Source organism: Theropithecus gelada, chromosome 3 (genome assembly GCF_003255815.1).
Source record: "Theropithecus gelada isolate Dixy chromosome 3, Tgel_1.0, whole genome shotgun sequence".
NCBI lineage: Eukaryota > Metazoa > Chordata > Mammalia > Primates > Cercopithecidae > Theropithecus > Theropithecus gelada.
Genome location: NC_037670.1, coordinates 176,785,027 through 176,811,111, shown reverse-complemented (window position 1 = coordinate 176,811,111; position 26,085 = coordinate 176,785,027). Strand labels below are relative to the sequence as shown.

General features: G+C 43.9%; 1 protein-coding gene and 1 pseudogene across 10 annotated transcripts in view; both read right to left on the bottom strand.

Annotated features, from left to right (window-relative positions):
• Window positions 1–14,078, bottom strand: part of ACTR3B (ARP3 actin related protein 3 homolog B) — a 98,183-nt gene extending 84,105 nt beyond the window's left edge. For 7 of the 9 annotated variants that reach the window (XM_025380460.1, XM_025380458.1, XM_025380463.1 and 4 more), the window contains exon 1: window positions 13,901–14,072. Coding sequence is in view for 3 of the 9 variants with exons in the window: in XM_025380455.1 (XP_025236240.1) it covers window positions 13,901–13,944 (44 nt within the window). In the remaining 6 variants the exon portion in view is untranslated. Of the gene's footprint in view, window positions 1–13,770 lie in introns of all 9 variants that reach the window. The other 2 variants (XM_025380462.1, XM_025380459.1) reach the window with 2 other exon arrangements.
• A 9,706-nt stretch (window positions 14,079–23,784) lies between these two features.
• LOC112621218 lies at window positions 23,785–24,876 on the bottom strand (annotated as a pseudogene). Its single transcript, XR_003118686.1, has one exon. The product of XR_003118686.1 is annotated as an ATP synthase F(0) complex subunit B1, mitochondrial pseudogene (transcript).
• Window positions 24,877–26,085: the final 1,209 nt, after the last annotated feature.

The following is a 26,085-nucleotide window of genomic DNA, read 5'->3' as shown; positions in this document are numbered from 1 at the left end:
AAGTTTTCTGGAATGTGTAAAGCAAAGGTTCTTTGCACTTACAGTTAACTGGCAGGGTCAGAGTACAATGATAAAATCAAACATTTATAAATAAACCAAAAAATAACAATTAAACCCTTGTTTCATTTAAAATTTTTTGCTTTGCAATCAATACTCATGCTTTCTTTTACTGTGCGTTTGGCTTATTTTTGAACCATCCTTTTGCTCTTTTTTTTTTTTTTTTTTGAGACAGAGTCTCGCTCTGTTGCCCAGGGTGGAGTGCAGTGTCACGATCTCCACTCACTGCAATCTCCACCTCCCAGGTTCAAGCGATTCTCCCGCCTCAGCCTCCTGAGTCGCTGGTATTACAGGAATCCACCACCATGCCCAGCTAATTTTTGTATTTTTAGTAGAGACGGGGTTTCACCATGTTGGCCAGGCTGGTCTCGAACTCTGACCTCAAGTGATCCACCCACCTTGGCCTTTCAAAGTGCTGGGATTACAGGCGTGAGCCACCCTGCCCGGCCCCTTTTACTTTCTTTTTTGAATTTTTTTCCATCCTTTTACTTTCTGAATGACTGACTTACATGTAACCAACACAGTTTTCGTTTAGTACAGAAAGTGAATTTAGTTGAGTCCATGCCAGGTGAGGTCGCCTCATGTGCAACAGAACAGTCTTACTCTTGTTTTAACTTTTGTACTATTCCTTGTTGTTGCCTGTTTCCTTTTACTCCCTAATCTATTTTATTTGCTTTTCTTTCTCTCAATTTGTACATTTCAAAGGTATACAAAGTCTGTTTTTAGTATAATAATAGCCTTCTCAATTTATCAATTTCAAAAAATGAAACAGTATTCCTTAACTACATATTCTGAAAGATACAACAATTAGCAGGGTGCTATCTCCTGCTCCCACTCCCACTCCCCGTCCCCAGCCCAATCCTAACCTAATCCCCCATGATATTGTTGACTTTCAGGAAATTTTGCTAGGGCATGTTATCATTGTGTTGACATTTTTAAGGTTGAGTCAGTATTTATTCAATTTTTTTTTTTTTTCGTTCTGGCTTATTTCTCCAAGAAAGATTATTCAATTATTGAAGCTGGTATCTTTATACTTCAACCTCTCTATTTCTGGAGCCCTCACTGATTCATCTTTCAGTTGGCTGGGTTATATCTGCAAGTAGATTTTTCAGTGAGGTTTCTGAATGCTATTAATTCCTGAGCTTTTGCCCATTTGTAAATGTCTTATTATGCTGCATTTTAATGACATTTCAATCCAATCACATTGTCTTCCTTCTTGCCCTAACTCCCCTACTCTTGTTTTTTTCTTTTGAGCTATAGTCTCGCTTTGTCACCCAGGCTGGAGTGCAGTGGCACAACCATAACTCACTGTAACCTGGAACTCCTAGATTCACACCATCCTCCCACCTCAGCCTCCCACGTTACTGAGACTACAGGCACACATCACCACACCCGGCTTTTTCCTTCGGGGGCCAGAGGAATAGAGACAGGGTCTTGCTACATTCCCCAGGCTGGTCTCCAACTCCCGGGCTCAAGCAATCCTCCTGCCTTGGCCTCCCAAAGTGCTGGGATTACATGCGTGAGCCACTGTGCCCGCACCCCACCCCACCCCCACATTCTTAAGCATTGCTTCATCACCTTTTGGCACATTACATTGCTGAAAACCCCCAGACTAAGGTGATTTTATTTTTTCCATTAGAGGTGGCCAGTTTGCTTTTTTCCTGCTTAAATATAGGATTCTTTTATCTTTCAGGCGTTTTTTTAAATTTTGTTTTGTTTTTGAGATGGAGTTTCACTCTCGTTGCCCAGGCTGGAGTGCAACGGCGCAATCTCAGCTCACTGCAACCTCCGCCTCCCAGGTTCAAGCAATTCTCCTGCCTCAGCCTCCCCAGTAGCTGGGATTACAGGTGTGTGCCACCACACCTGGCTAATTTTGTATTTTTAGTAGAGACGGGGTTTCTCCCTGTCAGGCTGGTCTGGAACTCCTGACCTCAGGTGATCCGCCCACCTCAGCTTCCCAAAGTGCTGGGATTACAGGCACAAGCCACCGTGCCTGGTCTATCTTTCAGGTTTTATAAATTAACCAGGATACGCTTCCATTTTAATGACTCAGTGAATTTTTTCCAGTTCACAGTGAGTCCTTATATTAATATTATATGATCTTTCATTATATTCCAGGAAAACTTTGTCTTTTATTTATTAATGTCACATCTGTTCCATACACTCTGTTCTCTTCTTCAGGAACACCAGCTCTGACTACAGTAGATCCCTTCTGGACTCTTCTCCCACAGCTTCCATCTTCTCTCTAATCACCATTACCCCTTTGTTCTTTCCTACTGTGGTCTATGTAATTTCAGGAAGTTGATCCTCCATGTCAGAGATTTCAGAACCACTGGTACTACCTCATGCAACCCCCAACATGCTTTTCACTCCTGAAATGATTTCAGTTTTCTATTTCTTTCCTTATGGATGTCAGCTCACTAACCTCCATGTCCTCCTTTTAGCTTTCTTTAATCTTTTAAAATTACTTCTTTGTTCTTTTGTTTTATTGAGCTCATGTTGTCTAAATTTAAAAGCAAAGTGGTTTTATCTAAAATTCCATTCTAGCCGGGCACAGTGGCTCACACCAGTAATCCCAGCACTTTGGGAGGCTGAGGCAGGCAGATCACCTGAAGTCAGGACCTCAAGACCAGCCTGGCCAATAAGGTGAAACCCCGCCTCTACTAAAAATATGAAAATTAGCCAGGCATGGTAGCAGGCACCTGTAACCCTAGCTACTCAGGAGGCTGAGGCAGGAGAATGGCTTGAACCCAGGAGGCAGACGTTGCTGTGAGCCGAGATCAAGCCACTGCACTCAAGCCTTGGGGATAGAGCGAGACTCCGTCTCAAAAAATGAAGAATAAAAAAATAAAATTCCACTCTAATTACTGAAGTACTCTTTCCAAAGTATACTTTCTCATCTATTTTTGTTTATTATGTTTCTTTCCTTATTTTCTGTGCATAGTCCCATGGTGGGTCCTTTCTGCTTCACACTCAGCTTCGAATGGGTGCAGGTCTCCCTGGACCTGCTCGCTCGACAACTCTTCGCCCTGCTTACAATGATACTGAATACAATGTCTTGAAATCTCTGTGTTGTCCTCTGGTTGTTTAGAAGAACTGGCTGAACAGTGAGCAATCAGAGCCTGAATTTGGGTATACTTTCCTACTAATTCTACTAAATCCTTTGTTCTGGGCATATGTCTAATTCCGAAGTTCACTGTGGAGGACAGGCAGGTTTAAGGGGAAATGCCTTATCTTAGATATTAGCAATTTCTGATCAGATATAAGCTGGTCATCCTCACAGGTTTTCTCCTTTAGTGACACAAAGTCAAAGAACATAATGACACTGTTACTACATGATCCCTTTTTTAGCCCAGCATGCCCTGCCATATTTTAGGACGGAAAGGACCTGCTGCCAGAATATGCTTCTTTGGCAGTGGTCCATTCATCCATCAGCTCCTAGCTCTGCTGTAAGGACTGTGAGTGGTACTTTCAGAAACGTATGCTTAGACACCTGCAACCAGCCAGAGATGGGCAGGAATGCCACATCTCAGTATCCTCCTGCAAATGGATCCACACTTCACTGGAAATTTCATAAAATGTGATACGAATTTTAGCTGTTTTGTTCTCTATTTTTGGTTAGTTTTGTTCATTTTTAGGAGGTTCCAGGAAGTAGTGTTACGTGAATGTGTATTTATAGCACCATATGCCCAATAAACTATTAAAGAATCTTTTAGTATGAAAAGGATATAAGACATATGGTAAAATCAATGCTACAGAGAACTTTTCTTAAATGAAGCTTTTATGGCAGTTGTAAGGGAAAAAGTATAGTAATTTATGGCTCTGTCTTCTGTCAATACAGGTCCAATGCAACATGAAAAGAATGCACATAAAATATAATAAACTTGTTGACTGCTAATAATTTCTATTAATTAGAAGGCTTTTTTTTTTTTTTTTTTTTTTTGCAAATCAGATGCTGAAAAGGAGAAGCGGGAGGGGAAGAAGAGATGCAAGCTAATTTCATGATTACTCACAGTTGGGAGCCAACAGAAAACAGCCACGAATAAAAGGACTATATATAATGATAACCATTAGACAAAAATACAGTCTGCCCTAAAGTGCACCAAAAAAGATATAATATAAATCAAACAAAATGGACTATATGGCAAAAGATTATGTTTAAATACATATACATGTAAATATTGCAAAACTAAAGCCAAATATATAAATCATATCAATACATATAAATATGCTTAAATCACCTATCTATGAGTATAAATGAGCTTAAGTCATCCAATAAAAGGCAACATTTTCACACTGACTAAAAAGCAAAATCAAACAATATTTTGGGTACAAACAATTCAGAAAGAATAATAAAAGGATGGACAAACATACATCAGATAAACACAAGGAGAAGCAAGCAGGGATCACACATCTTGATATCTGACAAAGTAAAACTCTGCTGAGAAAACAATTAGAAGGCTACCTAATATGCTAAAACGACAACTCTAGTGAAGATACAAATTACTTCCATCTAGACAACCAACATGGCAGCAACAACTTTCATAAAGCAGGACCCACAGAAAATGCAAGGAGACCTTAATAGGAGACTAATAACAGGAGGCCTTAGTATGCCATTCTCAGTCCAAGACAGACTAGTTACACACACACACACACACACACACACACACACACCCCAAGTGAGTTCAGGTGCAGCGGCTCATGTCTGTAATCCCAGCACTTTGGGAGGCAGAGGTGGGTGGATCACCTGAGGTCAGGAGTTCGAGACCAGCCTGGCCAACATGGAGAAACCCTGTCTGTACTAAAAATACAAAAATTAGCCAGGCATGGTGGCAGGTGCCTGTAATCCCAGCTACTGAGGAGGCTGAGGCAAATAACTACCTGAACCCAGGAGGTGGAGGCTGCAGTGAGCCGAGATGGCGCCACTGCACTCCAGCCTAGGTGACACAGGGAGACTCGGTCTCAGTTAAAAAAAAAAAAACCTGAAACCCTAAATAACATCATTAATAAGATAGTTCATATAGCTACATTACACTCAGAACTTACAAAGATTATATCTCCTAGCCAGGCACAGTGGCTCATGCCTATAATCCCAGCACTTTGGGAGGTCGAGGTGGGTGGATCACTTGAGGTCTGAAATTCGAGACCAGCCTGGCCAACATGGTGAAATCCAGTCTCTACTAAGTATAAAAAATTAGCTGGGCGTGATGGCAGGTGCCTATAATCGCAGCTACTTGAGAGGCAGAGGCAAAAGAATCACTTGAATCTAGGAGGTGGAGGTTGCAGTGAGCCGAGATCGCTCCACTGCACTCCAGCCTGGGTGACAAGAGTGAAACTCTGACTTAAAAAAAAGAATACAAAGAACATTCACAAACCCTCTTCGACCACAATAAATGGGGGGAAAAGAAAAAAAAACAGACTATCCCACTAAAATCAGGGATAAAATAATAATGCCCACTAACTCCACTCTAATTTAACATTGTTTTGGAGGTACTGGCCCCTGCACTATGTCAATACAAAAGCAGTTAGAGTCCCTAAAAATGAAAAAGAAGAGGTAAAACAATCTCTTTTGCCATTGTCAGGTCTTGGTTTTGGTTTTTGAGACGGAGGCTGGCTCTGTTGGCCAGGCTGGAGTACAGTGGCTCAATCTCAGCTCACTGCAACCTCTGCCTTCCCGGTTCAAACAATTTTCCTGCCTCAGCCTCCCAAGTAGTTGGGATTACAGGCGTGTGCCACCAAACCCAGCTGAATTTTTTGTATTTTTAGAAGAGACAGGGTTTTGCCACATTGGCCAAGCTGGTCTCGAATTCCTGGCCTCAAGTGATCTGCCCGCCTTGGCCTCCCAAAGTGCTTGCAATTACAGGTGTGAGACACTGCGCTGGGCCCAATGACAAGTTTTTATACCTGAAAATCCCTAGGGATCAAGGGAAAAATTCATACAAATAACGTGAGTATTCTGTAAAGCAGCAGGTTATAAAATGAATAACTACCATGAAAAACCACCATGCAATCTAGAAATGAAAAAACTGTCTTCATATATTCAAGAAAAACAGAGGATAAAATGGAAGAGAAGGCACCATTTATGATAGCAAAAAAAAAAATCAAATACATAGATATAAATAAAGTTAACAAGAAATCTACCTGCGGAAACACTACAATATTCCTAAAAGACACAAAAGAGACTTGAACTAATGGAGAGATAAACCATGTTCTTTGATAGGAAGACTCGGTGTTATAAAGATGATGATGCTCATTAAATTAATTTTTAAGTTTAATACAATCCCAATAAAAATGCCATCAGGCTTTCTCTCCTGGAACTAGAGAAGCTGATTATAAAGATCACTTGGAGGAACAACAAGCAAAAATATACGGGAAAGCCCTAAAAAAGAATTAGATGGGCAGGGGAAGCTGGAACCATTAGAAATGAAATCATTCTAAATAGCCTAATTAAAACTGTGTGGTGCTGCTATTATGAACAGACCAATAGACTAATACAACGCCATACAAAATCCAGAAAGAAACACAATTGCATAGACAAATGTAGCACATGATAAAGGCAGCATCTCCAGTCGCTGGGTTTTTTCCATAAACTATGTTGAGATAAACAGGACAGCCATAGCCGCACACACACAAAAGTGGATCCAACTGGGTTCATTCTTCATACCTTATCTCAGGATAAATTCCAAATGAATTAGAGATTTAAATGAAAAAAATGAAACCATTAAAAAAAAAAAAAAAAACTACCAGCTGGGCACAGTGGCTCATATCCATAATCCCAGCACTTTGGGAGGCCAAGGTGGGTGGATCACCTGAGGTCAGGAGTTTGAGATCAGCCTGACCAACATGGTGAAACCCCCATCTCTACTAAAAATACAAAAATTAGCCTGATGTGGTGGCACGCACCTGCAGTCCCAGCTACTCGGGAGGCTGCAGCGAGAGAATCGCTTGAACCCAGGAGGTGGAGGTTGCAGTGAGTGGAGACTGTGCCACCACACTCTAGTATGGGCAACAGAGTGAGACTGTCTCAAGAAAAAAGAAAAAGAAAAAAGAAACCATCACATAATCTGGGAATGAAAAAAACCTTTCTTAACTATGACTCAAAATCTAGAAACAATAAAGAAAAGATTAATAAATCCGACTGCCTAAAGAAAACAAACTTTGCATGGTAAAAGACAAATAATAAATAGGGGAAAGATATTTGCAATATATATCATTAAGGGTTAATATTCCCTACGTGCAAAAGAAAGTTAATGGGCCTGAGACTGCAGTCTCTTAGAAAGTCCTGCTTGGAGGAATGGCCTTTAATTGGCATCTAGGATCTTGGAGTTGGGGGGTTCCCATCATTCCCTAAATGCTAAAAGTAGTTCACTGCGCCTAGACTGGCAAACAACGTGGTTTATGCCAATGCCTTGCTTTCCTTCTGGGACTCTGGAATTCTGGCACGTGCTATGCACAGGGTGCCTCCATGACAAGCCCCCAGTGAAAATCTTGGGCCCTGAGTCTCTGAGGAGCTTCCCTGGTACAGAGTATTGCACACATGTTGTCACAGCCTGATGTTGGAGGAATTAAGTGCATCCTTCATGGCTGCACTGGGTGAGGACTCGGGAAGCTTGCCCCAGTTTCCTCTAGGCTCCACCCCACATCTTTTCCCTTGGCTGATTTGCTTTCTACATTTTCACTGTAGTCCTGATTCCTCCTAGCAAATCACTAGAACCGGGAGTGGTCTGCGGAACCCAAAAGACCCTAATACATGAAGAGCTTCTAAAAATAAAGAAGCAAAAGACCAAAACCCCAGAGAAAAGCTAGAGAAATGAAGAGACAGAAAAAATAAACCCAAGGATTATCATAATCATGAAAGTGGGTTGTTAAAATACGAAGTACAGCCCTCTCTCATGCTCACAATCTCACCCGCTCTTACCCTTCCATCTTCCACCATGGGATGACACAGCATGCAGGGCCTCATCAGATGCTGGCACCATGCTCTAAGACTCTGCAGCCTCCAGAACTGTGAGCCAAATAAACTTTTTTTTTCTTTTTTTAAGGTGTGCACTTTTACTGAACTGGTCTCAAGTCAGTGTACAGGTATGCCCTGGCTGCCTCCACACTACTACCCACTCCCAGGGAGACCAAAAGCCTTCATACACCTCAAGTTGGGGAGAAAAATGGGGACCATGGTGGCTGATTATTCAAAATAAAACAAAAAGTATTCAGGTGAAGATTTTTTAAATTTTGCATTATATAATGTACATGAAAGCAATCCTGTCACCTCCCCTTTGTGGACTCAGGAGAGAACTGGGCCATTCTCTTGACAGAGAAGTGGGGTAGCTTTTGGGAGGGCAAGGGACTTCCTGTAACAATACATCTCACAGTATTTGCAATGGCTATTTAAAAAAAAAAAAAAGCCAGGTGCTCACAGCTGTAATCCCAGCTTTTTGGGAGGCCAAAGCAGGCAGATCACCTGAGGTCGGGAGTTCGAGACTAGCCTGACCAACATGAAGAAACCCCATCTCTATTAAAAATACAAAATTAGCTAGGCACAGTGGTGCATGCCCGTAATCCCAGCTACTTGGGAGGCTTAGGCAAGAGAATCACTTGAACCTGGGAGGCAGAGGTTGCAGTGAGCCAAGATCACGCCATTATACTCCAGCCTGAACAACAAAAGCAAAACTCTGTCTCCAAAAAAGAACAAACAAACAGGCCAGGGCAAGACCCAGTCTCAAAATAAAAATAAACAAGTAAAATAAAGAACAATGTAAAATCAAGCAATCAAGGTCCTCGGCCACACTGTAGAACTTTGGGAGATGCTCACTCCAACTAACTGCTGTCACCTTCACTATTCTATTCTTTTCGTTATAAATCACCCAGTGTGTGGTATTCTGTTACAGCAACACAAAACAAAGACATTAAGATATCATTTCTCCTAGGCTGGTAATTTTACAAATTGGCAAAGGCTCTACTGGTGAATCTGTAAGACACAGGTATCCTCACACATTACTGGTGAGAATGCACACTAATGAGTGGAATTTGACACTGCCTAGCAAAATTACATACGCATTTGCTCTTTGACCCAGAAATCCCATTTCTAAAAATCTAAACCACAGATACTCAGGCAAAAAATACAAAAAGATATCCTTGCTTTTTTTTTTTTTTTTTTTTTTTTTGAGATGGAGTCTCACTCTGTCGCCAGGCTGGAGTGCAGTGGAGAGATCTTGGCTCACTGCAACCTCCGCTTCCCAGTTCAAGTAATTCTCCTGCCTCAGCCTCCCGAGTAGCTGGTACTACAGGTGCATGCCACCACGCCCGGATAATTTTTGTATTTTTAGTAGAGACGGGGTTTCACCTTGTTGGTTAGGCTGGTCTCGAACTCCTGACCTCAGGTGATCCACCAGCCTTGGCCTCCCAAAGTGCTGGGATTACAGGTGTGAGCCACCGGGCCTAGCCCCTTGAATTATTTTGATAACAGCAGAATGCGCAAAAAATGAAGACATGTCTAAAGAACATGGAAGGCCAGGTGCAGTGCCTCACGCCTGTAATTCCAACACCTTGGGAGGCCAAGGTGGGCAGATCACCTGAGGTCAAGAGTTCAAGACCAGCCGGGCCAATATGGCAAAACCCCATCTCTACTAAAAATACAAAAAAAAAACAGCCATGCATGGTGGTGTACACCTATAATCCCAGCTACTCAGAGGGAGGCAGAGGTTACAGTGAGCCGAAATCACATCACTGCACTCCAGCCTGGGCAACAGAGCGAGGCTCCATTTCAAAAAATAAATAAAAAATAAAGAATATGGGAGCCAGCCTGAATGAGCTTCACTTGGCCAAATCTGGGACAATTTAAGCATCAAAACAAATCAAGGCAATAGATAATAACCCACTAATGACAATAAGGACAGCATAATGGATTATCACTCTTTGAACAGAACGACAACTGATACAGACAATCAAACAAATGAGGACTATGGATAAGTTCTCCCTTAAGATAAAATGTTAACTAATAAATGGAGACAGAATAATAGAGTTTAAAAATCACCATTTTGCAATCATCACCATAATAAGCAATTCAGGCAAGAATCACAGTGGGCCAGGCACAATGGCTCACGCCTGTAATCACACCACTTTGGGAGGCCAAGGTGGGTGAATCACTTGAGATCAGGAGTTCAAGACCAGCCTGGCAACATGGTGAAACCCCATCTCTACTAAAAATACAAAAAGTTAGCCAGGCATGGTGGTTCATGCCTGTAATCCCAGCTACTTGGGAGGCTGAAGCAGGAGAATCGCTTGAACCCGGGAGACAGAGGTTGCAGTTACCAGAGATTGTGCCACTGCACTCCAGCCTGGGCAAGAGAACAAGATTCCGTCTTTTAAAAAAAAAAAAAAAAAAGTCACCAATGGATGCTTAAATCTAACGGATGAAAGTTTAAGAATACTTACATAAAATACTTCCCCACAAATGACTTTTTTTTGAGACAGAGTCTCACTCTGTCGCCCAGGCTGGAATACAGTGGCCCGATCTTGGCTCACTGCAACCTCCGCCTCCCAGGTTCAAGCAATTCTCCTGTCTCAGCCTCCCAAGTAGCTGGGACTACAGGCATACACCACCAAGCCCAGCTAATTTTTGTATTTTTAGTAGAGACGGGATTTCACCATGTTGGCCAGGCTGATCTCAAACTCCTGACCTCAGGTGATCCACCACCTTGGCCTCCCAAAGTGCTGGGATTACAGGCATGAGCCACTGCGCCCAGCCAAATGACTTCTTAATTACAAAGGAAAACAGTAACTGAACAGTGAAGAAATCTCGTGGACATCACCCTCTCCAAACGATCCAAGTGGACCTCATCAAGAGTGAAGCAAGTCCCTATCTTAAGCCTTTTGATGGAATGCACTAAGAAGGATCCACAGGACTTCTGTGGCAGTCCTGACAAATATGCATATCCTGTATCTATCACAGAGAAAGACTAGGTAACAACTGGCTATCAAAAATGTCAACATCTTGAAAGACAAAAAAAGGCTAAGGAATTATTCCAGATTAAATTAGACTTAAAAGACATGACAACAACCAGATGCAATGTATGACGCTAGATGGGGAGGTCTTTTATGGGTGATATTCCATAAAACACAAGAATCTGTACTGTATACAGGATACTACTTGTACATATGTTAAATTTTCTGATTTTGATGATTAGTATGTGATTCTAGAAGAGAAAATGTGTCCTCAGAAAGTAGACATTGAAGTATTTTGGTATAAAAGGAAGTGATGTCTGCAACTTACTCTCAAACAGTGCAGGAAAGTAATAATAATATGTATGGACATACAGACTGTGACAAAGCAAATGTTAACAGTTGGTAAAACTGGAAGAAGAGTATACAGTAGTTTTTTGTTCTCTTCCAGCTTTCAGTAGATTTGAAATTATTTCAAAGTAAGTTGAAAAATGCAAAAGACTTCATTTAAAAAGTTTGGCTCAGAGAAGTGAGACTGGAGTTGTGAAATATTCTCTGAAAACTATGCAGCCTAGTCATCCCTTTAAATAGATGAAGCTTTATTTTTGGATTCGGCAGATCCCTTTGTCCATATTATCCTGGCCCCCAGCACACCAGTGCTCACTCAGTCTCAGAGTTTAGCAGAGGAGGATTCAAGGATACTGGGATGAAATTTATTTGTAAAAAATACTGTTTATCACACTGTCCAATAAATCATTAGTGCCCACTATGTATAGCTCAACATTAATGTTTTTACAATTTAGTACTACAAAAAAGGCTTTTTTCACCCAAGAAACAGATATTTCTCTTGATTTCTGATGACAGAAATTACATAACTATGACTCTTATGATGTTGTTGGATAGGAAGACTAAGCTCAAATGTGCAGACCAACTTCAGTAGCCACTGGGCTAAAGCTCAGGGTGACTTCCTAGGTCCCTTCTTTTCCTTTAGCTTGGTTATTTTTATCTGAATTTTACCCTTTTTTTTTCCTATTTTCAGGCAAAACTGAAGCCAAAAATCATTTTAGCTCTCTGGGAAATACAAGATGTGCTCAAGGTGGAAAATTCGGGCTCTTTCAGGCTCCTTCTGGCCATACACTGGCTATGGGGAATTCATACGGGGACTCCCTGCCACCGTTTCTAAGTCTTGACACCAACTTCTGAAGCATGACTTTGGGCCACAAAATAGCGATCTATAGAAGCTGAATCTCCAAGTGAGCCAAGCTACATTAATCACTTACCTCAAAAGGTCAAAACTGAGCATGACATTTTGGGTATTTATAGCAAGAGAGATGAGTAAGGTCCATGACTTACTAATATGAAAGGTATGACAACTCTGTGAGCATTATTTTATTGCTACTATCAAGAAATCCTTTATACTTCAATAGTTCTGCAAGACCAAAAATACAAAGCAAAAATCTCACATGCAAATATGGAAATGAAAAATACTTTCACCTGCTGGTTTCACTCTTGACACAATCAGACCTGAGGGGACGTGAGGTGAACCCACGGAGGGGGGGTGGGGAGGAGGGCATGAGTTAAGAGGAGTTGTAGTATCAACAACACTGACTTTGTCTTGTTAAGTTTTAGGTAGAAAAGCAAGTTCTAAAATAAACAGCTACAAAGGTTGATATGATGTGTATTTCAAAAAGAACTCATACAAGCAAAGAGGCAGATTTTTCCAGTCCACAACCACTTCTGGTCGCTTCAGCAGCAAAAAGGAAGGAACTACCAGTAGGAGATGGACTGTAGCAAATTAAAGACGGCACCCCCACAAGGTTGTCAAGGAAACCAAACCGAGTGCATTTTTCTATAGAAAAGAATCAAGGGTAAGGTGAACATGCCGTGGAACATTCTGTGGCAAAAATGATTAAAAACTCTTCTTGAAAAATATCTCTAAGAGACCAAATTTACTTCCACGCTATTTTACTAAGCACTACATCCATAACGCAAGCAGGCAAGCTTGTATTCCCAAACTACCAGCTACATGGATTCAGCAAACAGCTTACTACAACCAGCTAACTTGGGTCACCGATATTTCAGGGCATTTCCTAAGATCTATCTTTAATAGCTTAACGGCATCGAAGGGGTCACACTCAAAAAGTTAAAAACAAAAACCTGTACCACAATTCCACACACATGCTTTCCCAAATTTAGGGTGTTTTTCAAAATGGAGTCTTTTTAAACACATCCTTTTTCAGCGAAAAGGCAAATCTATGCAAACCAAAGCGAGAGCTTGGCCTGAGTGTGCCATTTCATACTGGAAAAGCGCAGGGAGGGCAGTAAAAAGGGTGTCAAGTTGGGAGATCGATGCAATTCTCTCCACAAGTAGGTGGTAAAGAATCCTCAGCCAGGAGGAATGACATGCACACGCGGGCACAGAACGAGGGCCAGTGCTGCGAACGCTGGAAGGCAGGGACACCGTTCGCTAGGAGGTGAGTGACGTTAAAGGATCTGCAGTGATCTGTGCCTCACGCTGGCGAATATTCCTAGGAGGGGAGATCCCGCGCTCCCGGTGCCCCTCAGGGTGTCCACCCCGGCGGCGGCCGGAGCCGGGCTGCGGGTCCAGGGACCCGGCCACGTGGGCGGGGGAGGCGAGGAGCGCCGGGCTCGCTCAGAGTGGGCACCGCGTCCCTCCCCTCCGTGCTTTTCCTCTTGTGACCCTTCCCGGCGGGGAAGAGGGGGTTTTACGACGTCAAGGCAAGGCTTGGAGGGAAGCGGCGGCCGGCGCCCCACCTGCCCAGGTAGGTGGTCGCGGGGCTCAAGCCCGGGGCGACGGACACAGCTCGACCTCCAGGTGAGGTGGACGCCGGGGGCCGGGAGCGGGGCCGCGGAGGAGCGGGGGTGGGCGCCGAGCGGCTCTTACCCGGTGCCACAGTCCACCACGCAGGGAGGCAGGGAGCCCGCCATGCTCGGGACGCGCGGCGCTCGGCCCCGCTGGCCCCCCGGGAGCGCCCCGCCGCTGTCCACTCGGCCGCCCGCTCGCCCTGCGCGCCGCGTCTCCCGCGAGCCTCCGCAGCGCCGCCGCCAGGAGCCCGGATGCTCGGCGGCCGACACGTGACGTCACTCCCGGGTTGGCCAATCAGAACGCGCGTGTGCCCCGCCCCCTCCCCTGGCGCGCCATCTTTAGTGCTGGCAGCGAGGCTTCTTGGCCCCACACGTTCAACGTTGCTGCTGGAGAGATTGGGGTTTATTTTTAACCGACTTACATGAACGTGACCCCATTTCCGAGGCCTGGCGCCTTTCTCATCCTGTAACTCTTCGCTCGAATGTCACCTTGCGAAGGAAGTTGTTCCTGATCACCCTGACTAGGTCCCCTAGCGGTACTGTATCCTCTGCCTCAACAATCTGTTGGTTTCATTCCTAACCCTTAAAGCAAAGTGTTTATATTTTTATATTTATGTATTTGTAGTCTGTCTCCCCTACTGGACTATCAGATCTTCTAGGATAGGGCTTGAGTCTGTCTTAATAACTATTGATGAGCAGCAGGTGCTTAGCACAGTATTTGCTGTATATGTGGAAGTGCCCAAATGCTTGTTGAATGACTGAGTAACCTTCCCCATATAGCAAAAAAAAAAAAAAAAAAAAAAATTAGTTGGAATTGCCTGGGCGCGGTGGCTCACTCCTGTAATCTCAGCACTTTGGGAGGCTGAGGAGGGCGGATCACAAGGTCAGTAGTTCCAGACCAGCCTGGCCAACATGGTGAAACCCCTTCTCTACTAAAAAGACAGAAATTAGCCGGGGGTGGTGGCAGGCGCCTGTAAGCCCAGCTGCTCGGGAGGCTGAGGCAGGAGAATCGCTTGTACCTGGGAGGCGGAGGTTGCAGTGAGCCAAGATCGTGCCATTGCACTCCAGCCTGGGCAACAGGGCGAGAGTCCATCTCAAAAAAACAAACCAAAAAAAAAAAATTAGTTGGAATTATTATACTTAACACTGCCTAAATTTTTCTCAGAAGAAAAATCTGCAAAACAAATGCTTGGACAGCCTTAAGGAATGAATGACCTTAGACTGAGTAAATCACACCAAGATCACTCCTGGAAAATGTTTTCAAGTGTCAAAGATGGGATGATTGCCCAAAAGTTCTTACCGAAACCAAAGAAGGCAAACACCACCTACTATATTATAAAGTTACTGAAAGCCCCACTTGCCACTTGCTTCCTGCTTCTTGCCCGATCGTAAATTCTTGATACTAATTTTTTAGGAGCTTTCTGGAAACATGTCGTTTTTTTATTTTGTTTTTTGAAACAAGTCTCACTCTGTTGCCCAGGCTGGAGTGCAGTGGTGCAATCTCAGCTCACTGCAACCTCCGCCTCCCAGGTTCAAGCAACTCTCCTGTCTCAGGAGAGTTGTAATCTCCCAAGTAGCTGGGATTACAGGCGCCCACTACCATTCCCAGTTAATTTTTTGTATTTTTAGTAAAGACAGGGTTTCATCATGCTGGCCAGACTGGTCTCGAACTCCTGACCTCGTGATCCGCCTGCCTCGGCCTCCCAAAGTACTGGGATTACAGACATGAGCCACCACGCCCAGCTGAGACATGTTGTTTTTACAGGTACTTAAAACATTGTGTTTTTTACCTAGAAGTAATAGATGTGTTGACCACTCCTAGGTAACCCATTATCATTTCTTTTTTTAACTCCTAAGTACCCATTAAGGCCCAGACCTAGAGAATGTTCAGGAGAACTGAAGAGAGAAGTAAATGGGAAGAAAATAAAAGGGAGTAAGTGTGGAGGAATCCCAGTTTAGGAGCCCAAGGCTGGGGTCAAAGATTGGCTGGCTTGCTTTGTGTTTTGCCAAAGCCCTGCCTTGCTCCCTTTTCTTTTTCTTTTCTTTTCTTTTTGCTTGTTTCTTAGAGATAGGGTCTCACTATGTTGCCCAGGCTGGAGGGCAGCGACTGTTCACAGGCACAATCCCACTACTGATCTGCATGAGAGTTCTGATCTGCTCCATCTCTGACCCGGGCCAGTTCACCCTTCCTTAGGCAACCTGGTGGTTCACCGCTCCTGGGAGGGCGCCATATTGATGCCAAACTTAGTGCAGGTCCGTCACTCGGGGTGGCACAGAACTCCTGGGCTCAAGGGACCCTTCCACCTCAGCCTCCCGAGTATCTGGGACTACAGGCAAGTGCCACTGCTCCTAGTCCAACTCCTATTTTTTCCATGGTCCTGGCCTAAACATAGATTAATTCTAAATTACAGACTGTTGACACTGCCATGTCTTTTATTTTATTCACTTAACAGACATATCAAGCGCCTGCTGTGAGTCAGGCTTTGTGTTAGACTGAGCATGCAGCAGTAAACAGGATGTTCAGAGTCTCTGCCCAGGAGAGTCCACTGGGAGACAGCAACAGGAAACAGGCAATTACAATACCGTGTAGTCAATGCGAAGACAGGGCAAGTCCAGGGTGCCCAGCAAGCCATAGAGGGGCTGACTTGGGAATCAGTAGAGACTTCTCAAAGCAATGGTATTGAAGCTGAAACCCAGAAGGTGCGCAGAGAGCAGCTAGGAGGAGACTGTAGGGTAGAAGAGTGTTTCTGGGATGGAAAACATGTATAAAGCCCAGGAAGAAAGACCTCAAGGCTTGTATAGGACCCAGCTACTACACCAGGGAAGAAGCATGTGTAGGAATTTGGGACTGACTAGTAATAAAGGGTGTGTGTGTTCAGGGAGCATCTTCTCTGCATAGGACTTACTGGGATTGATGGTTATGGTCAGCGGCTGGTAGAAAACAAAAGATTTCCTGACCTCAGTGATTTCCTCTAGATACCACTAACTCTTGAAATATCAAAGATATTTTGTAGGCAGATATCAGAAAACCTAACTAAAAGTGGCACGAGGAAAGAGCAAATTTGTTATCTCACACAATAGGAAATCCAGTGACTCCAGGATAATTTGTCCACTCGATGGTATCATCATGGGCCTGTACGTTCAGCTCTGCCAAGGCCCTGCATGTTGCCGTTTGTCCTCAGCTTATCGCGTGCAGGTTTGAGATGGCTGCAGCCACTCCATGCACCAAAATCATGATGGACAAAAACAGTGGAAGAAATGCCCCATCGTGATGCCCTTTCTCAAAGGGAGTGCGAGGAAATGTTTCCAGAAGTTCCCAGCTGCTTCTCTTCTTGTGTCATTAATCAACTCTTTTTCTGTTCTTTTTCTGGGGTGGCCATAACAAAGAACAACAAACTGGGTAACTTCAACAAGAGATATTGATGCTCTCACAGTTCTGGAGGCCAGAAGGCCAAATCCAAGTGTCAGCAAAGCCATGTTCTCTCGAAGACTCTAGGGGAGGATCTGTTCCATATCTTTCTCCCAGCTTCGGAGGGCTCCTGGCAACCCTTGGCATTCCTTGGCTTGCAGGTGCATCACTCCAATCTCTGCCTCCATCATCACGTAGCCTTCTCCCGCTGTCTGCATCTTCACATGGCATTCTCCTTATAAGGACACCAGTCATATTGGATTAGTGCCCACCCTAATGACCTCATCTCAACTTAACTACATTTGCAAATATCCCGTTTCCAAATATCACATTCACCGGTGCCAACGGTTAGGATTTCAGCACGTTCTGTAGGAGACACACTTCAACCCACAATTCCAACCTACGCCAAAAGCAGTCACTGGATGGTTCATTGATGTTCATAGATGTGCAGCATTGCCAGAATCAAATGGTGTTTATCACAAGTTCCTTTGAAAGTGGTGCTGGGATGATGCAGGACTCAGAATAGTAGTTATAAAATAGTCACCTCTGATATACTGAATTCACTTAGATTATTGAAGAAGACCCCCTCGGGCTGGAGAGGGGCCTCATCTCCTCTGAAATATATGGCTGCCAATACCTGACTGAAATTGGGTTTGATCAACGAGAAGAGGAATAGCCACTGTGTGAAGACACAGCACTGTCTTGTGAGAACAAAAGAAGGCGGCTCTCTGCGAGCCAAGAGGAGAGGCCTCACCAGAACCCAACTCTGCTGGCACGCTGATCTCAGACTTCTAGCCTCCAGAACTGTGAAAAAATAAATTTCTGTTGTTTAAGCCACCCCATCAATGGTATTTTGTCATGTCAGCCTGAACAGTCTAAGACAATTCTCTGTATATTCTTCTGTGTTATTCTTCTTAGATTGTATGCTCCTATACATCAGAAACTAATTGCATCTGTTTTGACAGTACCTAAGGCAAAACACCCACAGAGGTATAAACCTCCTATTCTATAAGAAACACTTCACTGGGCGTGATGGCTCACACCTGTAATCTCAGCACTTTGGGAGGCCAAGGCAGGTGGATCACCTGAGGTCGGGAGATGGAGACCATCCTGGCTAATACAGTGAAACCCCATCTCTACTAAAAATACAAAATTAGCCAAGTGTGGTGGCACCTGCCACCAGCTACTCAGGAGGCCGAGGCAGGAGAATCACTTGAACCCAGCAGGTGGAGGTTGCAGTGAGCTGAGATCGCGCCATTGCACTCCAGCCTGGGCAACAAGAGCGAAACTCTGTCTCAAAAAAAAAAAAAGCACGTCAAGTACTATCTTTATTAATTATATTGCTAAAGAGGTTTTGCCCTCTCCAATATACTTTTAAAAATTCCTGCTACTAAATGCATATTAACCTAGGAATCTTTTCTCTGAGTAGCTCAGCCTGCTTTCTGATTTGTGCCTTAAGTGTTTTAGTTGGCTTTTGTCAGCAGGAAGAAGCATCTCTTTATTGTGCTTCTACGTAACAATGGCCTCCTACTCCACCTGCTGCCAACAGTCAGAAACATGGAAACCAGAACACCTCCCATATACAATTCAGCATCTCCTCTAGCAGACGATGTGACCGTTTCATAACTACCATCCCAAGTACTGCCTTATATCCACACCACTCTCAAATGAACTTGTAATAAACACCATTTGATTCTGGCAATGCCGTATATTTGTGCATATCAAGACAGCTTAAGAACAAAATAATCAGGTCTTAGAGATTGTCTATCTAATGGGATTTAGTGCATGAGTCCCTGGACAATGGGATCTTAATGTCCTGCATTTAAGTAGTTGTGCTGGGCCAAGAAGGATAAAGAACACAAAAACTAAAGGCTGTCTTCAAAACCTGCCCACCCAGTAGCTCTGCGAATCTTAAATCTCAGAGCTGTAGGCAAGAGCAAGCTGTGTGTTCCCTGTTGCCATGAGGATGCAAACGAGAAAGGAGCACCAAAAAAATTAGAACCCCGTTCCTTTGAAAGTAGCTGGCATTCTCCTTTAAGAGGAAGGGCCTGTCACAGGACTCAATGGGCATCGCTGATGTCTTGGCAACAGCAGGAGAAAATGGTCCAAGCAAGAGTTGATTGGCCGGAGTGTGTTGAGTGTGTTCAGCGAGTTAATAACAGACCCCAAACCACAAGTCTTAAGAAAATTACCTAGAGAACTGAACGTATTCAGACCAACTCTGCTATGTTTTGTCTCTGCCAAGGGCAGTTACTCAGACTGTGACCCTCCATGCCCCCTTCTCTTCTTGCTTCCCTCCTGTACCACTCAGCTGCCAAGCCCTGGTCATTCAACCCCACCGCTTCCCTTGTGTCTCTGTCCCCTACTTTTCATTCCAACTGTCGTTCTTGCTCAACTGCTCAGTAGCCTCCCACTAGCCACCCTGTCTCCAGGCTTTTGTCTCTCCAAGACATCTTTCAGGAAAATTATACTGCTATGAGGGACATCATGACAGAACTCCAAAATGTATGTATTACGTCAGTCTTCTTTCCCTAAAACCATCAGTGATGTGTTTTTCTTATGGAATTTGATCCAAACCTTTATTATGGCATTCAAGGTTCTCTAAGATCAGATTCTAAATTACCTTTGCAATCTCATCTCACATTATGCCCACACACTGTTCTTCAAACCCTCTGTATTGTCAGGTGTTTGTGCAGGGCTCTGAGTCTAGAACATTCCTCACCTACCTCATTCTCATCATCCTTCAAAACTCTGTTCAAAGCTTCCCTCATCCTTCCAATTTCAATTCATATCCGCTTCATTTATTCATTCAACAAAGTAGGCTGAGTGCTTCCATGTGCCTCTCATCAGAATCAATCACTGATTCTATGCCCACTGCTCAGAATCCAGAGATGAAATCTGGGGAGCTGCATTTTAATAAGTTCATCCACTCTATCAGACAATATTTAGGGTTTGAGAGATAAACATAAAATTCTAAGCCCCACAACTGACTGAACAGACTCCCTCTTGGCCAAGGGGACCCCAGAGAAACCCTGAAAGCTGAGTTCCTAGCCATAATGGGGTGTGATATGGTTTGGCTCTGTCCCCACCCACATCTCATTTTGAAATGTGCTCCCATAATTCTCAGGTGTTATGGGAGGGACCCGTGGGAGATAATTGAATCATGGGGGCAGTTTCCCCCACACTGTTCTCATGGTAGTGAATAAGTCTCACAAGATCTGATGGTTTTATAAGGGGAAACCCCTTTCTCTTGGCTCTCATTCTCTCTTGCCGCTGCCATGTAAGACGTGCTTTTCACCTTCTGCCATGATTGTGAGGCCTCCCCAGCCATGTGGAACTGTGAGTCCATTAAACCTATTTATCAGCTGGGCACGGTGTCTCACGCCTGTAATCCCAGGACTTTGGGAGGCCAAAGCAGGTCGATCACCTGAGGTCAGGAGTTCGAGACCAGCCTGGCCAACATGGCAAAACCCCATCTCTACTAAAAATACAAAAATTAGCCAGGCATGGTGGCGGGTACCTATAATCCCAGCTACTTGGGAGGCTGAGGTGGGAGGATCGCTTGAACCCGGGAGGCAGAGGTTACAATGAGCTGAGATCACGCTATTTCACTCCAGCCTGTGTGAAAGAGCGAAACTCCATCTCAGAATAAATAAATACATACATACATACATACATACATACCTATTTACCTTCCTAGTCTCAGGTGTGTATTTATCCGCAGCATCAAAACTGACTAATACAGGGTGAGAGGCTGGACTTGGCTGGTTACACCCCCTCCCTTTCTAACTGCCTTTTGACTTTCTTCCCTAAAGGTAAACAGAAACCAGGCCTTTCAAAGATGCCACCACTGAGTTCAGTCAAAGCCTGGACTGCCACCCTTCCCTTTTTACGGTTTGTGCACAACTGAACATCATTCCTTCCTGATAAGAGACCACCAACCACAGAGCAGTTCTGGCCAGTCTACGGAAGATGCACCGTGAGGGTTTTCCAGTCCTCTGCTTCACCTTTTGACATCAGAGTCCTGAAAACTCCACCCTGAGATCACACTTTCAATGCCACCATTTTTTGAACATGGGACCCATGGAGAAGCATGAAGTTCAATTGCACATGTGCATGTTTCCCATCTCATGAATATTCATGGTTCCACCTATAGCTTATTGAATATGTATATTTACACTCCATTCAGTGTAAATCCCTGTCTCTTCTTTCAACCTTCAAAGTGCCTATTTCCAGCTTCTGGCCAGAGGCTACACTTCCCAGCCTGTCAGAATGGGCCCCTGCAGGCTGCAGGCTTTTCTGAGAAATAAAGCTCTCCTTTCCAAATATATGAACCTCATCATTCTTCAGCTGACAGTTTGTAACAATTTCCTGTTCATTTCTTATGGAGAACTGAGTTACAATAATATCTTCATTTCCAAAGCATTTTCAGCACACCATCACATTTAATCTTCCTAACATTCCCACGAGGTAGATATTATAAATACCTCTCTTAATCAAATAAGAAAACTGAGGCTCATACTTTGAAAATTAGCCTAGATTAAAATTTAATTTTGTTCTGAGCACCTTCTTTAGGCTCTCTTGAGAAACAGGAGCCTCTAAAGCATTGCAAAACCAGCATCTGGTAAGCATAGGTATAATAGGTGTTAGAGCCAGAAGGAATCTCAGTGATCAGTCCTTCAGACTAACATTTTAAATACACTTTTCTACTTTTGAGCTCTTTACCTTGAATGTTGTCTATTTTCAGTAACAAATGACCATGAATTCCCATCACGCAATCACTATATGTCCTAGAGACTGAGTGGTATCCAATAAAAATTAAATTATTTTGCCAATAGGGAGGGAAACTGCTGAGTAGCATAAATTGGATTCCAGGCAATCTGGACACAGCGTACTGCCAAAAACTAGGTCCAAATGTTTCTTGCCATTGTGCAATCTCACAAGCAACAGGTTTTGGAGGAGCCGGCTTTCCAAGGGTCTCTCCTCTCCTTATTGATGTTCATTCTAGAACATTATCAGAAGCAGGACAGCAGGAATTCTCATGTAATTATAGTAGAATGAATAAAGCAAGACTATGTCATTACAAAAATATCTTCACCAGATACTAACTTGGTCCTTTCCAGCAGAAGTTGTGCTGGGAAACAAGGAGGTCACAGTGAATGGGGTGGAGCAACAGAGCAGGCACAGGATGGAGGAGGGTAAATGGGAACCCACACTTGCTGCCTTGACTGTTTCATTCAGCAGAACCTCTAGTTGCAACAATGTGTATCTGAAAACTGGGTGCAGAGTTACAATATGTTTCTGAGAAAAGACCTTTTATCAGAGGAATACCAGTCTTTTTCAACTACCAGGCCCAGAGAGGCGCTGAAATGAGACAGCAATCGAGCCGTACTCTCCCCTTTTTGAGCTATGTATTCATGTCTTGAAACTGCTTACTATTGCCACAAGTAGCTATAAATTAACCTAATAATGCCACACTGGACACTATAGCCACAACCTACAGCTTAACAATGTAGAGCCCACCAATAGTTTATTTGATGTTAATGTAAATTGTTGGTAACAACTCAGGAATTGCCTTTTTTTTTTCTTTCGTTTTGTTTTGTTTTGTTTTGTTTTTTTGAGACGGAGTCTCGCTCTGTCACCCAGGCTGGAGTGCAGTGGTATGATCTCAGCTCACCGCAACTTGCGTCTCCCGGGTTCAAGTGATTCTCCCGCCTCAGTCTCCTCAGTAGCTGGCACTACAGCTGCCCACCACCGCGTCCAGCCAATTTTTGTGTATATATTTTTTTAGTAGAGATGGGGTTTCACCATGTTGGTCAGCCTGGTCTCGAACTCCTGACCTTGTGATCTGCCGGCCTTGGCCTCCCAAAGTGCTGGGATTACAGGCGTGAGCCACCGCACCCGCACCCAACCAGGAATTGCTTCTTTTTTCCCTTTAAAAATCCACTTGTGACCGGGCATGTTGGCTCACACCTGTAATCCCAGCACTTTGGGAGGCTGAGGCAGGCAGATTACTGAGGTCAGGAGTTCGAGGCCAGCCTGACCAACACGAAGAAACCTCGTCTCTACTAAAAATACAAAATTAGCTAGGCGTGGTGGCACAATGCCTGTAATCCTAGCTACTCGGGAGGCTAAGGCAGGAAAATCACTTGAACCCAGGAGGCGGAGGTTCCGGTGAGCCGAGATCGTGCCATTGCACTCCAGCCTGGGCAACAAGAGCAAAACTCCATCTCAAAAAAAAAAAAAAAAAAATTCACTTTTAACTGCTGCTAACCTGAGTGCAGATTCAGGGTAACTGGAATCTACGTTCTCGGGTTGCAATCCTCAAACTTGGCCCAAATAAACTCTCTATTTAGATTAATTTTGCCTCAGCTTCTTCCCTTTAGGTCAACATTTCCATGTCTTATCCTTCTATTTCGTGTACTTGCCTTACACAAAAAAGTGCAAAGTGAATTCTCTGCAAGAATAACTTGCAGAACAACATATGGCCACTGAGTTCCTGATATCTAGAGCTGATAGTTAAGGTAAAAATGATACTGTATTTTTTTCATTCAATTGTCACTTTATTGCAAGATGGTAGAATTAATTGCAAATTTAAACTATAACCTGGTAATCTTTAATCAGGCAGCAGGTTTTAATAAAGGCAAACTGCTTATTCAGAAGTGGTCATGGAACTCAAATGCAGAGTAAAAAGGATGAGAAACATCTGACTGGCCAATAGATTTTGTGCTTTCACTATATGAAATAAACTTTTCATTTTTAAGAGAGGTAAATTATAACTTCAGTAGACACCAATATAGAAAGATTTTGTCACATAGACTGGTTTCCATTTAGTCAGTCAACTATTTCTAGCTGTCTCAATTGGGATAGATACATTTACATAACTGGCTGTGCTTGAGCCTTCTTTGCCAGAAGCTTGAGGTCCGCAATGCACTTAGCAGTTGTCTCCTTTTCCTGCTGTGCAGAGATGCTCTGCACCACGTGCTTCTCCACCCAATTTATCATGTGCTGTTGTTCCTTTCGACGCATCATGTTCTGCACAGATATATGATAGTCCCGGCGATTCTTTACTTCCTTATATACTTTATACAGTCGTTCCTGGTAAGTAACTTCCAAAGCCACAGCAGTGTTATTCCTCTGCACATCGAAAAGGTAATGGAGCTTCTGAACCAGTGCCTGCTGTGACTTCTCCAAATCAATTGCATCCTGGATTTGTTGGATGGAAGCCTGCTTCGCCTCTTCTAGTTGGGCAAGTTTTTGCTCATTGAGTTTATCAGCAAATTCTGCAACAGAGGCACCATATTTTTTAATTGCATAGACAAGTAACGCTACTACTAATATGGTTGAGAAGGTCTCTGCAATAATCACATATATTTCTTTGGATAAAGCATACCGGATAAGCCTAGTTCCGAGCACATAAGGTCCTGTTACACCAGCTTTAAGATAAAGAAACTTGAAGAATTCCTCAAGGATCAGTCCAAGACGAACTTTTCCTCCACATTCAGGGAAAGGTGGTAGAGGGCCAAGGTGTGGCTGCCTGCGTGAAAGGTCCTTGTTGCCTGCAATACCCCTGGACCTAGGAAGGCTGCATTCTTCAGAGAGGGGGCCGCTGTGGCAGTGGCAGAAAGTTCCACCCGGGACAGCATGGTCAGCAAAGGTCCAGGCAGCAGTCTTAGCATCCCTGTGACCCCGACCAGAGACTGTCAGGGGCAGGAGCAAGATGGCTGCTCACCAATACTGTATTCTTAATCCAAACTTTTTTCTTTTTTTTGAGACAGAGCCTTGCTCTGTCTCCCAGGCTGGAGTGCATTGGCGCGATCTCTGCTCACTGCAACCTCTGCCTCCTGAGTTCAAGCAATTCTCCTGCCTCAGCCTCCCGAGTAGCTGGCACTACAAGTGCCCACCACCATGCCTGGCTAATTTTTGTATTTTTAGTAGAGATGCGGTTTCACCATGTTGGCCACGCTGATCTCAAACTCCTGACCTCAAATGATCTGCCTGCCTTGGCCTCCCAAAGTGCTAGGATTACAGGCATGAGCCACCACACCTGGCCCAAACATTTTTTTCTTTTTTTTTTTTTTTTGAGATGGAGTCTCACGCTGTCACCCAGGCTGGAGTGCAGTGGCACAAGCTCCGCTCACTGCAACCTCTGCTTCCTGGGTTCAAGCGATTCTCATGCCTCAGCCTCCCAAGTAGCTGGGACTATAGGCATGTACCACTGCACCCAGCTGATTTTTGTATTTTTTTTTTAAGAGATGGGGTTTTACCATGTTGGTCAGGCTGGCCTCAAACTCCTGACCTCATGATCCACCCGCCTTGGCCTCCCAAAGTGTTGGGATTACAGGCATGAGCCACTGTGCCCGGCCCCCAACATTTTTAATTATATTAATTTATACCAACAAAAATGCATAAAATTAACTGTACTTGTTTTTTGCAGAATAGAAAGAGCCCACATTTTGAAATCTCTAAGACCTGCATTCAAAGCCCATCTTAGAAGTGAGGCCAGGCGCGGTGGCTCATAACTATAATCCCAGAACTTCGGGAGGCCGAGTAGGGTGGATCACCTGAGGTCAGGAGTTCAAGAACAGCCTGACCAACATGGTGAAACCCCGTCTCTACTAAACATACAAAAATTAGCTGGGCATGGTGGCGTGTGCCTGTAATCTCAGCTACTTGCAAGGCTGAGGCAGGAGAATCGCTTGAACCTGGGAGGCAGAGGTTATAGTGAGCCAAGATCGTGCCATTCCACTCCAGCCTGGGCAACAAGAGTAAAACTCCATCTCAAAAAGAAAAGAAAAGAAAAGAAATGTATGTTTTTGTATGAGTAATTTAATATCTCTGAGCTTTAGTTTCTT